General features: G+C 38.8%; 1 protein-coding gene across 1 annotated transcript in view; it reads right to left on the bottom strand.

Annotated features, from left to right (window-relative positions):
* LOC142349873 (uncharacterized) overlaps window positions 1-14,813 on the bottom strand; it is a 53,140-nt gene that overhangs the window by 14,737 nt on the left and 23,590 nt on the right. The window contains exons 14-19 of the mRNA XM_075401698.1: window positions 13,622-14,003; window positions 10,552-10,805; window positions 10,074-10,209; window positions 9,560-9,745; window positions 9,033-9,168; window positions 8,487-8,762 (exon numbers count right to left, since the gene is read on the bottom strand). Of these exons, the coding sequence (XP_075257813.1) occupies window positions 8,487-8,762; window positions 9,033-9,168; window positions 9,560-9,745; window positions 10,074-10,209; window positions 10,552-10,805; window positions 13,622-14,003 (1,370 nt within the window). The remainder of the gene's footprint in view (window positions 1-8,486; window positions 8,763-9,032; window positions 9,169-9,559; window positions 9,746-10,073; window positions 10,210-10,551; window positions 10,806-13,621; window positions 14,004-14,813) is intronic.

Genomic DNA, 14,813 nt, shown 5'->3' with positions numbered 1-14,813 from the left:
GCTTTGCTGTGTTGCATGTTTAGGAGCGCAAAGACTTGTGCAGATCAACTTCTACGTTGTGGCATGTCACGTCTAAAAACGCATACACTGCATTAGGCAGCAAGTTTAAAGAGCGCTAAAACATGTGACGACAGTGGATGAACAACTATCAACCCCTTTTCGGGCCACAAAAACAATAAACATTTTTGGCAACAACTCGTGTGCGAACCCATACTCCTCGCTTGACAGCCGTACGCCTTATACCTTACGCAACGGATGTGCATTGCATTTGTCTATGGCTCACTCTACAACCGTTATGTTTTGGTCAATGGCTTTTTACTCTCGCTTGACTTTGCTCAGCTGCAGACTCAATGAGCGCAAAAATTGTTCAGATTAGGAGCTGAAAAATGACCAGAAAGAGAAAAAAGAACGGAAAAAGAAAAGAACATTGCCGGCAGATTGCCGGAATAGTTGGAAAGAAAAGACTTGCTTGTCGTATAAAAGAGAAACAAATACAGATATAAGTTGAAAAAATTATCGAGGCCACTCAAAAAGTTATCCAAGAAACATTTAGATATAAATTAGTAAAGCTTGTTATAACTTATTGCGCAAAGCCTTTTCGTTAGAGACTTTTATTACACAAAAGAGTTCCTTTGACCGTAAAGTAATTCAAATTAAACTGAAGCTTTAAAGCGCAAAAGTCATTTTTTTAGTGAGGTAAGTCCCGTATGGTCAAAATCCAATCACGCAAAGGATATAAAAACGTTGGCTTAAGAGAGTGAAAAATGACCTAACGCGCGTAAATGCCGTTAGTGAGAGGAAAAAGTCATTCATCATTCATAAAAATTGACTTTATCAGCTTTGCTGTGTGAACAAATGTAAACGAAAAAGAGCACCAGACAACGAAACAAAACCAAGAGCACTACAATATAGTTCCGCTCAGCTTACAGCAACATAAAACGAACGGACTCAAAATAAAAGGAACGAAAGATAAGATACTTCCCAAATGACACAGGAAACTATGCGTCTTTTTCGCTCCTACTCGGACACGAACCCATGTCCCTCGCCTAACAGCCCATGGCCTTATCCCTTACATTGCCGATGCCTTTTGCTACGACTATTGCCCTTTCCATATCAGCAAACTGTGGGTCAGTGGCTATTTGGCACGCTGGTTTTCGCTAGGCGAAATGCTTTATAAGCGCCAAAACAAGTGCAAACTCGAAGCTTAAAAATGGCGGAATAGCGCGTCTCAAAACGCATGTATTACGCTAGGCTGCATGCAAAAGGACCATTAAAACCTGTAAAGAATGGAGCTTAAACATGGTGGTATAGCAATCGAGTTAGAATAAATAGAGATTGTATAGATTAATATATAGATTGGTGCGATTCCATATTTTGATTTCAAAAAAATGGTAAAACTTCTTTGTTGTTTCTATTAGCTCAACTAAAATTACCATCAATTCCAGTACAACATACTCATTGCGGTACGCTATTGACTTCTCCATGGTAATTCCGAACTGGCTGTCACAAAACTATGCAAGAACATATTAAGGCATGCTTTTGCACTGACAACGGTTTGTATAGCCTATGCTGTGAATTTCTTAAAAAAAACATTCAGAATACAAAATTGTCAAATTACAACTGTCGGCTTTTAAAGAATATTTGCATAAACATGCCGATTTCCATTCTTCAGATTTATATGAGTCGATTTAAATTCGATAGAAACTAGCAGGCCCGCAAAAGCATTGCAAGAAAATCATTTAACAGCGTACGAGATTTAAGTGAGATTAGGATTTTTTAAACCCACCTGGGCCCGAACCCATGCTTAATCATAGTGACATAGTCCTATAAAAAATATATAACATAGAGATAAAGAGGAGGAAAAGAAGAGAAAAACAGGAGTGGATGAAAAATTTTGCTATTATTTTTGGGCCAAAGAAGGGAGCAATGTTCGATAATATTTCGATCGCGAAACAATGTCCCTCGCTTAAGACTAATAGGTCTCATCTCTTAGGCTACCGATGCGTATTGCATTTAACTATTGCTCTTTCTATATCTGCCATATTTTGGTCAATGCCTTCATTGGTTCACCTAATTTTGCAACATGTATGATGCGCGCAAACACAAGCGCAGATTAGGAGCTTAAAATGGAGGTACAGCGCTTCCAAAAGCTTGTAAAGACAGGAGCACTGTTAACTATTCGTCTCAAGTGCGACTTACATTTAATAGAACCAGTTGATAGAGGAAAGGAAAAATGAATTAAAAGAGAATGATAGCAAAGATTCGGAGAGAAAAAAAGAAAGAGAAAAGAGTGCATCACAGACAACAAATACCCATTTTTGGATCAAGAACTCAAAAGCCATCTTTTACTAAATTGGGTGTGAAACCATGTCCCTAGCTTAACTGTCATAGGTCTTATCCCTGACGCTACTGATGCGTAATGTAAGTGTCAATTGCTCTTTCTACATAAGCAAGTTTTCGATCAATGTATTTATTGAATCACCTGTTTTAGATACGCGTCAAGCCTAATGAGCGCAAATTATTTGAAGATTGGAATCCTAAATTTGACTAGAGAAAGATAAAAAGAAAAAAGAAAAAACAAAAACGAAAAGAAGCTAAATAACAGGAACAAAAACAAGGACAAAGAAGAAAAATAACATCCAAATTTTGTCGTCCAGGGAACTATACCTTTTTTCCGACCCACTAGGACTCGAACACTTGTCCCTCGCGTAACAACCGTTGCCCTTACGATACCGATGCCCATTGTTTACGTCTATTACCCTTTCTAATAAGCGGATTGCTGGTAGGTGGCTATTTGCCTCGCGTGTTTTCGGTATGCGGCTTGCTCAAAGAGCGCAAAAACGCAAAATGTGCAGATAAGATCCAAAACATGGCGAAAAAGAAAGATTGTAGATAAAGAAAAGAAAAAAACGAAAAGAATCGAAATAAAAGGAACTAAAAAAAAAAGACTTTTTCCGACTTTCCTTGCCCCTCGCTTGACAGTCAATGGTCTTAACCTCTACGCTACGGCTGCCTATTGCTTACCCTATTATCCATTCTAATGACTACACTATTGTTTCGAGGCCTTTTGCCTCGCTCGTTTTTGCTATGCAGAATGCTTTTCGAGTGCAAAAAATGAGCGAATTAGATATTTAAATATGTCACAAAACGCATGCATTACGCTAGGCTATATGCTAAAGGACCACTAAAACAAGTGAGGATTGGAGCCTAAACATGGTGGGTCAGCATTTGGGTTAAAATTAATAACTAGATTGATAGCTAAAGACAAAATTCTTCAACAAAGCAGAATATGAAACATTTAAAAAAAAAGAAGAAAGCAGAGAAATACAGAAGTGGACGAAAAACAATAATTATCTGTTTTTTGCGGTCAAGAAAACAAGAGCCATTTTTCGCATCAACTCGCGTGCGAATCCATTCCCCTCGATTAACAGCTATAGGTCTTATCGCTTACGCCACCCATGCATAGTCCATTTGTCTATTGATCTTTTTGAATCAGCAATATTGTGGGCAATGGCTTTAATGCCTCACCTGTTTTGGCGAGCTTAATGAGCGCAAAAATTGCTCAGATTAGATCCAAAACATGACGAAAAAGAACGATTCGAGGCAAAGCAAGGAAAAAACGAAAAGAATTGAAATAAAAGGAACTAAAAAAAAGAACAAAAAAGAAAGACCAACTTCTCAATTTTGTGGTCCAGGAAATTAGGCGTTTTTTTCAGACTTTACTTACACTCGAAACCATTGCCCTCGCTTGACAGTCATTGGTCTTAACCTCTGCGCTACGGCTGCCTATTGCTTACGCCTATTAACCATTCCAATGAGCAAACTTTTGCTTAGTGGCTATTTGGCTCGCTTGTTTTTGCTATGCATCAAGCTTTATGAGTCCAAAATATGAGTGAATTAGGAATTTAAATATGGCGATATAGCACGTCTCAAAATGCATCCATTACGCTAGGCTATATGTTTAAGGACCACCAAAACATGTGAGGATTGGAGCCTAAACATGGTGGTACAGCATTTGAGGTGAAATTAATAAATAGATTTATAACTAAAGAAAAAACTCTTTAACAAAGAAGCATATTAAACATTTAAAGAAAGGAAGAAAGCATAAAATAAACACAGAAGTGGACGAAAAACAACAATTACCCGTTTTTTGGGGTCAAGAAAACAAGAGCCATTATTCGCATCAACTCGCGTGCGAATCCATTCCCCTCGATTAACAACTATAGGTCTTATCGCTTACGCCACCGATGCATAGTCCATTTGGCTAATGATCTTTTTGAATCAGCAATAGCGTGGGCAATGGCTTTAATGCCTCACCTGTTTTGACAAGCTTAATGAGCGCAAAAATTGCTCAGATTAGATCCAAAACATGACAAAAAAAACGATTCGAGGCAAAGAAAGGAAAAAAACGAAAAGGATTGAAATAAAAGGAACTAAAAAAAGAGCACGAAAAAAAAAATAAACATCTCAATTCTGTGGTCCAGGAAATTAGGCGTTTTTTTCAGACTTTACTTACACTCGAAACCATTGCCCTCGCTTGACAGTCATTGGTCTTAACCTCTGCGCTACGGCTGCCTATTGCTTACGCCTATTAACCATTCCAATGAGCAAACTTTTGCTTAGTGGCTATTTGGCTCGCTTGTTTTTGCTATGCATCAAGCTTTATGAGTCCAAAATATGAGTGAATTAGGAATTTAAATATGGCGATATAGCACGTCTCAAAATGCATCCATTACGCTAGGCTATATGTTTAAGGACCACCAAAACATGTGAGGATTGGAGCCTAAACATGGTGGTACAGCATTTGAGGTGAAATTAATAAATAGATTGATAACTAAAGAAAAAACTCTTTAACAAAGAAGCATATGAAACATTTAAAGAAAGGAAGAAAGCATAAAATAAATACAGAAGTGGACGAAAAACAACAATTACCCGTTTTTTGGGGTCAAGAAAACAAGAGCCATTATTCGCATCAACTCGCGTGCGAATCCATTCCCCTCGATTAACAACTATAGGTCTTATCGCTTACGCCACCGATGCATAGTCCATTTGGCTAATGATCTTTTTGAATCAGGAATAGCGTGGGCAATGGCTTTAATGCCTCACCTGTTTTGGCAAGCTTAATGAGCGCAAAAATTGCTCAGATTAGATCCGAAACATGACAAAAAAAAAACGATTCGAGGCAAAGAAAGGAAATAAACGAAAAGGATTGAAATAAAAGGAACTAAAAAAAGAACACAAAAAAGAAAAATAAACTTCTCAATTCTGTGGTCCAGGAAATTAGGCGTTTTTTTCAGACTTTACTTACACTGGAAACCATTGCCCTCGCTTGACAGTCATTGGTCTTAACCTCTGCGCTACGGCTGCCTATTGCTTACGCCTATTAACCATTCTAATGAGCAAACTTTTGCTTAGTGGCTATTTGGCTGGCTTGTTTTTGCTATGCATCATGCTTTATGAGTCCAAAATATGAGTGAATTAGGAATTTAAATATGACGATACAGCACGTCTCAAAACGCATGCATTACGCTAGGCTATATGTTTAAGGACCACTAAAACATGTGAGGATTGGAGCTTAAACATGGTGGGTCAGCATTTGGGTTAAAATTAATAACTAGATTGATAGCTAAAGAAAAAATTCTTCAACAAAGCAGAATATGAAACATTTAAAAAAGGAAGAAAGCAGAGAAATACAGAAGTGGACGAAAAACAACAATTACCTGTTTTTTGGGGTCAAGAAAACAAGAGCCATTATTCGCATCAACTCGCGTGCGAATCCATTCCCCCCGATTAACAGCTATAGGTCTTATCGCTCACGCCAACCATGCATAGTCCATTTGTCTATTGATGTTTTTGAAGCAGCAATATTGTGGGCAATGGCTTTAATGCCTCACCTGTTTTGGCAAGCTTAATGAGCGCAAAAATTGCTCAGATTAGATCCAAAACATGACGAAAAAGAACGATTCGAGGCAAAGGAAGGAAAAAACGAAAACAATTGAAATAAAAGGAACTAAAAAAAAGAACAAAAAAGAAAAACCAACTTCTCAATTCTGTGGTCCAGGAAATTAGGCGTTTTTTTCAGACTTTACTTACACTCAAAACCATTGCCCTCGCTTGACAGTCATTGGTCTTAACCTCTGCACTACGGCTGCCTATTGCTTACGCCTATTAACCATTCCAATGAGCAAACTTTTGCTTAGTGGCTATTTGGCTCGCTTGTTTTCGCTATGCATCATGCTTTATGAGTCCAAAATATGAGTGAATTAGGAATTTAAATATGGCGATATAGCACGTCTCAAAATGCATGCATTACGCTAGGCTAAATGTTTAAGGACCACCAAAACATATGAGGATTGGAGCCTAAACATGGTGGTACAGCATTTGAGGTGAAATTAATAAATAGATTGATAACTAAAGAAAAAACTCTTTAACAAAGAAGCATATGAAACATTTAAAGAAAGGAAGAAAGCATAAAATAAATACAGAAGTGGACGAAAAACAACAATTACCCGTTTTTTGGGGTCAAGAAAACAAGAGCCATTATTCGCATCAACTCACGTGCGAATCCATTCCCCTCGATTAACAACTATAGGTCTTATCGCTTACGCCACCGATGCATAGTCCATTTGGCTAATGATCTTTTTGAATCAGCAATAGCTTGGGCAATGGCTTCAATGCCTCACCTGTTTTGGCAAGCTTAATGAGCGCAAAAATTGCTCAGATTAGATCCAAAACATGACAAAAAAAACGATTCGAGGCAAAGAAAGGAAAAAAACGAAAAGGATTGAAATAAAAGGAACTAAAAAAGAACAAAAAAAAAGAAAAATAAACTTCTCAATTTTGTGGTCCAGGAAATTATGCGTTTTTTTCCGACTTTACTTACACTCGAAACCATTGCCCTCGCTTGACAGTCATTGGTCTTAACCTCTGCGCTACGGCTGCCTATTGCTTACGCCTATTAACCATTCTAATGAGCAAACTTTTGCTTAGTGGCTATTTGGCTCGCTTGTTTTTGCTATGCATCATGCTTTATGAGTCCAAAATATGAGTGAATTAGGAATTTAAATATGACGATATAGCACGTCTCAAAACGCATGCATTACGCTAGGCTATATGTTTAAGGACCACTAAAACATGTGAGGATTGGAGCCTAAACATGGTGGGTCAGAACTAGATTGATAGCTAAAGAAAAAATTCTTCAACAAAGCAGAATATGAAACATTAAAAAAAAAGGAAGAAAGCAGAGAAACACAGAAGTGGACGAAAAACAACAATTACCTGCTTTTTGGGGTCAAGAAAACAAGAGCCATTATTCGCATCAACTCGCGTGCGAATCCATTCCCCTCGATTAACAGCTATAGGTCTTATCGCTTACGCCACCCATGCATAGTCCATTTGTCTATTGATCTTTTTGAAGCAGCAATATTGTTGGCAATGGCTTTAATGCCTCACCTGTTTTGGCAAGCTTAATGAGCGCAAAAATTGCTCAGATTAGATCCAAAACATGACGAAAAAGAACGATTCGAAGCAAAGAAAGGAAAAAACGAAAAGAATTGAAATAAAAGGAACTAAAAAAAAGAACAAAAAAGAAAAACCAACTTCTCAATTTTGTGGTCCAGGAAATTAGGCGTTTTTTTTTCAGACTTTACTTACACTCGAAACCATTGCCCTCGCTTGACAGTCATTGGTCTTAGCCTCTGCGCTACGGCTACCTATTGCTTACGCCTATTAACCATTCTAATGAGCAAACTTTTGCTTAGTGGCTATTTGGCTTGTTTTTGCTATGCAGCATGCTTTATGAGTGCAAAATATGAGCGAATTAGGAATTTAAATATGGCGATATAGCATGTCTCAAAACGCATGCATTACGCTGGGCTGCATGTTTAAGGACCGCTAAAACATGCGAGGATTCGAGCCTAGACATGGTGGTACAGCATTCAGTCAGAATTAATATATGGATTCAATCTCTAAATTCTCTAAAATCTATACTTTCTCTAAATTCCAGAGAAACAACACGGGTACTTACGCAGCAAATTCAAATACAAGTTTGTAAGTTTTCCGTAAGTCGCAGTAAGTTGCGTTCCACTTAAAGCCTTTTCAACCTGATCATAAAGCTCCAGAATTTATAAAGCAAACACTTGCTTAAAACGATGGAGGCTTGATTCAGTTGAACAGATTTCAAGTGGAGCTCAACTCCCTGCTAGTTCGGAAAAACTGGCGACCCATCTGGAGCTTTTTTCATAAGTACTTCTGTTATTTTCTAGAATTTAGGGCACTTAAATCTCTATCAATTTTCAGTTCACTCAAATAAAACAATAGGAGAAAGGAAATCGGAAGGTTACTGAAAATGGTCGTCAATAACAGTCAGAAGAGGTAGGGATAGCCGATGGGATAGTTCCAAATTTGCTTGCTTCAAAACATTGCTGCTTGAGCAAATGAATATCGTATGAATCCACAAACGTAGAAGATATAATTGTGCAAATTACCATATTTGACTCTGTCGCTGAATGGCGGCATTGGCGGTGGCGGAGGCTCGAACCCTGGTTGTGTGTCAAACACACCTTTGATGTCCCAGTTGAACCACGCAGTCAACAGAGACATAAACGCAATTTGAGAAATCTCCCCATCCGCATTTACTAGATCACGCTGGCTATCCAGTCGTTTGTAGTGGCCGTTATCTTGCTGTGTCATCAGCACACGCGCCATCTCCACTTCTGACGTCATGTTTTCATAGTTCTTCAATTTTCCAGCAGCCTGCAGATCTGTACACAATAAGCACAATTAGACGGACGGAACAACATCAGGTCAAATCAACGGCCAAAAATCGCGACAATTTCATTTCCAAACCTAAACGCTAAAACGGATAATGAGCCGCGACTCAATTCGCGTTCGGACTTTTATATTTTTTCCCAATCGAAAAGCATTGTTTTCCCGATCGAAAAAAATTTAAAAGCCCGCCTTCGGGCTTTCATATTTTTCCCAATCGAAAAACATTTGATTGAAAAAAATGTCGAAATACGCATTAAACTTACGAGATAGGAATCTCCGGAATCTCTTGAGCCAGCAGAACATGTGGTCAGACGATGGATCTATGATGTCTATCTCCCTCACATCGTTGTCCAGATTTACAAGAGATCTCTGGATCTTCGGGTCTTTCAAATCCACGTCCTGCATAAACAACAGTTCCATAACAACCAGTCGTTTCCCTTTCATAGGACCTAGCTGTTTGACCTCATTCTTTATCAATAATACTTATAGTACATCAAATACTTTTCTTTCAAGAAAGATTAGAGAATACTAACGGAATATTTTAAGTTCAATCAACAAATTTTGGTCGCACACCTGAATGACTGACATGCAAAATAAATTGCAGACGAGTTAACAATTGCAGGGCAATTTTTTTTAATACAACCAGCAGCTTGAATTTCAAATAGCTGGGCTACGTGCAGCACGTTAACATTACAGGGATCTGCTCATCCACCCCCCCCCCCCGTATTGCTTGCTTTTAAGTTATGATCATGATGCTGACTCAACATTTTTTAGGATGTCAATTGGTTACCTTAGAGTAAACAGCGACTGAGATTGTCATGGGTATTCTGAAGTTGGTCTTGACCATGTGAACAAAAGAGTAGAAGACAGAGTTGCGATTGATCAGATCTGTCTCATCCTCCAGTCCCGTCTGTGCATTTGGCAGTACATAACAGGATAGCACGCAACATACCACACAAAGGCAGGCTACTGTTATCTAAAATCCATCATTTGGTTTTAAAATGGCCAGCGAAACGAACATCAATCCTTTAAGATCACCAGTATCCAGAACTACGAATCTATCACTGTCGAGGAGCTCATGGCTATCAGTTACAAGCAGTTTTGATACAAAGTTAGTTTGAAATATAGGGAGTGCTTGAGGGAGTAAAAGGTATAGGATCCCGAAAGTTTGATCAGGACAGGTCCCAAACAACAAACAAATCTGTAACCGAATATGAGAAATCTGTAGTAGAATACAACCCGAAAAATGACAATGTATACAAGCGTAAAAAGTGTGTGTTCGGAAGAGTTTTGAAGTTACATACCTGACACTGTTTGGATGCCAGTAAATTGAAGCACCTCATGATGAGGTTGAATGCCATGGAGTTGATGACCTCCAGACTCCTCCTCCGCTTCATCCTCTGCTTCCTGATCCTCCGCTTTCTCCACGTTCGGGACCACCTTAACACACATCCCAGCTAAATTCTCATGCCAAAAATATTTCCATATTATTGTGAATTCACAACGGATCCAAGTCGTGGTTAGAGCTTTATTTTGGATTATCGAATAAATAATAATCCTTTTCCCAGTGTCATCTACTGTACATCGTCCTTTACTGCACTCTGCCTTAGCTAACAAACTTCAGAAAACGCTACAGCCAGCTGAAATATGGCTGTTTCAACAAAACTAATGAGGAAAAAACGCAGACTTTTTTTTAAAATCAAGAGACGGCTTTCTCATGAAAGTACATAAAACTTGTGACAGACACATTGATTTGAACAGTAAACCAATTTCGTGTTTTACCTGGCATTATGTCCACAATACTGTCCATAGTAGTATCTGCAGCAAGCAGAAGATGACGAGCTGGATCCTCCTACGTGGAATCGTCGATGTCCTCGAGAAGTAGAAGCACTAGCGCCCAACTTTCTCTTCGTTCCTTCATTTCTACTGGATGATTCCCGCCTTGGCAGAGGACCAGATGAAGTCGGGTTGCGGTAGTCTCTTGGTGAAGAGGGAGGCGTTGATGACGAAGCGGGTTCTGACCGGTGCTCAGCATTCTGAAAACGGCAGCCCCTCAATTTAATAAAAACATGTCTGCAAAATCTACAACAGACTGCCACGCACATTCCCCAAAAACCTAACCATTAGCTATCACTACTTTATAGAATGCTAACAAAAATTCGTCATTGGCAGGTCACTTTAAGGAAATTTTTGACAAATAATAATTTAGTTGGCAGGAAAAACTTGAGTTAGGGAACACGCACGTGAACAAAAATTTTCAACCTTTTACTGATTTTCAAAATCCAGCATCAAAAAAATCAGTCATCTTTCTTCTCTCAGCTCTTCAGTTGTCTTAACAACAAACGAACATAGCTGGCAGATTGCCAGAAAATAGCCGCAATATAGCTTCCTAGATCTGCAGTCTAAAAAACAGTAAAAAAAGACAGACCAAAAAAATTACTCTTTTCATTGAAAGATGAGATGTTATATTTTGATTAAGAATCTATATAAGTTATTGCTGCCTCTATTAGCTGCTCTCGAATAACCTTCATTTAGAGTGACACATACTCACTTGACCTTATCTCTTTGAATTAAATTAAAAAAGAGTCAATTTCAGATTGATGAAGTCATTTTGAGAGTAAGGTAAGTCACGTGTGACCATTAACTTAATCACGCGAATCAACAAAAAAAATCGCTCCAGTAAGAGTGAAAAATGACGTCACGCACGCAATTAACTTGAAATTACATGAACGGATGAACGAAAAGCAGATTTGAAGTGGTTGTGACGTCATAGGGTCGTAACAAAAACCTTGACGAATTAAAAAAACATAGCAGTACAAATCCTGACGTACAATTCAAAGAATTCTCATTGACTAAATAAAAACTAGACCTAGAACGGACTATGAGTGAATTGGAAAAACAATTTCCGAAAAATCAGATCAAAAAATTTAAAAAAAAAAACTGAAAATCAATGTCAAAATGCCGCATGTGAACAAAAAAAACACTAGCGAGAAAGAGAAATTCAAACAAAAAACTAGGCCTAGAAAGAACTATGAATGGATTAAGAGAAACACTTTTGAAAAAATCCGATCCAAAAACTCAAAAAAAACAGTAAAAATCAAAGTGAAATTGCCGCATGTGATCAAAAAACCACAAGCGAGAAAGCGAAATTTTGTTGAAACAACGTTTTCTCACTCTACTTTAAAATCAGAGTGAAAAAATTTCACGCCGCAAAACCACTCTCTTTTTCGCTTCACTTCCTGTTTCGGCGTGACCAAAACCACTACTCCAATTTGACTTCAAGAATCAAGAAAATGTGTGAATTGTACAAAAACCAAGAGAAGGCCAATAATAGCCCCAGCTATCGCTGTGCTGCTATTAAAAAACTAACAATTAATTTACGCGTGCCGCATTGCTTTTTACACTGTGTCTTACAGCATGTCGACCAATTAATAAAAAGGAAACGAAGACCCTTGAGTAAGGCATGCCTAAACCACGAAAAAACTGTCATAAGGCAAGTGGACAGACAAAAAAACTATCCAACGAAACGTCGGCGATACAAACAATTGCATTAAAAAAAGCCAACAAGACCAATATAATTGCTACCAAAATCTTTTGAGAGCAAATAAAAACGATTCACACCAAGCAAATAGAGGATAGAGGGAAAAGAAACAGAATTTCGAAATCTGTTATCGGTGTTGTTAAAGTTCAAACGTCGCATCAAATGGGCTGCCGAGACAGTTCAATAATGTTTTGCTTTGCAAATGGACGCATTTGCCCACAAGATAGAAGCCACGTTAGCGTCATTGCAAATCAATAGGCGAAAAAGTAAAATACACTTTGAGAGAACTTAAAAATGTACTATAACAGAAAAATTGGCTCATCGAGCACTCTAATGTCTCCTCTAATTAATAAAAGCAATAGAGTACTTCTAAACAAGCGGTTCTACCGAGAAGAATAATCTAAAAGCAAAAAAATCAAACAGGCAGAAAATATCAAAAATAGACACGGGAAGTCAAATTTTGACTAAACTGAAACAATTTTCTTTCAACAAACGCATTTCACATACTAACCTCATCAAAATGTCAGCGGAAACTAAACGAACGAAAAAAACTGACATAATCGAATAATGTCAAGCGATGGGGTAGGGAAGGCTGGTGGACGAGAGGTGGGTCCGAGTAACCAGGGGTGGAGGAGGGTGGACTGGGGCGTGGGTGTGTGTGTGTGTGTGTGGGGGGGGGGGGGGGTGGAGGTGTGACGCGATGGAGGTGGGGGGAGGGGGAGGTTGGGAAAGCTAGACGAGAGGTAGGTTCAAACCACCAGGTGGAGGAGGGTGGACTATGGTCGTGTTGGAGAGGGGGGTTGGTGCGAGTGAGGGGCTCAAACTAGTAAGACCAAGAACCACACTTAACACCATGAAATTGTCTCCGCAAAACAGTTTTGGAGAACTGCATTCTTAGTGACTGGTTGGTAAGTCGTAAAGCTCTAAGAGCTCATAATGCCCTTCAGGGGGCTGCAGAAGGGTGAAACTCACCGACATTCAATGAATTTATAAGTCCTCAAGTTTCGTTGAATCGCATACTTAGAGACGAGTAAGGCGTAAGTTTCCAAGAGAACTGCTCAAAGACTCCTTGCCCTCCGGGCCATACCTGTTTATCCCGTTTTCGAGGACGAAAAGTTAAATGATTTGGCGAAAAAAAACTATCAGACGACAAGTCGCAGGTGAACAAAAAATGTGCTCGCTCAGAGCATAATTTTTGTACCTGCTTTTCTCCCGTAACATAGCTGAGCTCATCTTACACCTTCGAAGCTATAGCTATTAAAACACTCCATTTTCTGACATGCCAACCATGTTGAAGTAAACAAAACTAACCGCATCTCGTCTTTTTTGAGCTCCTCCGATTGTCAACTTCCCTGTCTTTTCCGCGGCCTCGTCTTCGAGTACCTCCTCATAATCAACACACGACTCATTCGCTCCTCCGCCATCCTCACTCCCAGGGACTTCTGTCGCCTGATTCTCTTCAATCTTTTCACCAGGAGCAGGAACATAGTCATTAACCCCTACAATGTTATAGACCCTACAGCTCAGTCTGCTGTCTCGATTCTCGTCCACTTTAGGAGCACTGCTGTTGGCAGCAGCGTTATTGATTCCTGCTCCTCCTCCACCTGCAGAGTGCCAATGCGTGGAGGATCTCCTGTGATGCGAGTGTCTGCTGGAGTGACCATGGCGTCTCCTCCGTTTCGAACAGTGAGGTCTATAACAGTGTGACGCATATAATTTGCCCTACACAGAACATAGCTGGCAGATTGCCAGAAAACAGCCGCAATAGCTTCGTAGATCTGAAGTCTCAAAAAAAAATCAGTAAAAAAGACAGACCAAAAATATTCGTCTTTTCATTGAAGGCTGATATGTTATATTTTGATTAAAAATCTGTATAAGTTTTTGCTGCCTCTATTAGCTGCTCACTAATAACCTTCATTTAGAGTGACACACACCCATTTGACCTTATCTCTTTGAATTAAAGTAAATAAAAGTCAATTTCAAAGTGAGGAAGTCATTTTTGAGAGTGAGGTAAGTCAAGTGTAACCAAAAATTTAATCAAGCGAATGAACAAAAAAATTCGCTCCACTAAGAGCGAAAAATGACTTCACGCACGCACTTCAGTTGAAATTGCATGAACGAATAAACAAAAAGCAGATGTGACATGATTGTGACGTCATATGGTCGTAACAAAAATCTTGACAAAAAACATAGCAGCACGAGTCCTAATTTACAATACAAAATGATTGAAAAGCTAAAAATTACTATACCTGACCGGCGGACCAATTGAACAATGCCAGTCATACAGAGTCTCACAAATTAAAATAAAACTAAAAACTGCCATTGTTAAAATTCCAGAAGCTAAAATCCTAAAAGCTAAAACTTATCGATTTAAATATAGACAAGAACACGAGCACACATTTTGAAAAGGGTGTTGGCCTCTAAACAATTCAGTATTACGGTTTCATTCCTTAAATGTTTTATTGGCAGCTAAAGTTAAAAAAACCGCAAACGAAAAAACCTT

The sequence above is a fragment of the Convolutriloba macropyga genome, chromosome 11, assembly GCF_964194025.1.
Source record: "Convolutriloba macropyga chromosome 11, txConMacr16.3, whole genome shotgun sequence".
Taxonomy (NCBI): Eukaryota; Metazoa; Xenacoelomorpha; order Acoela; family Convolutidae; genus Convolutriloba; species Convolutriloba macropyga.
This window is presented reverse-complemented; position numbering and strand designations above follow the sequence as displayed.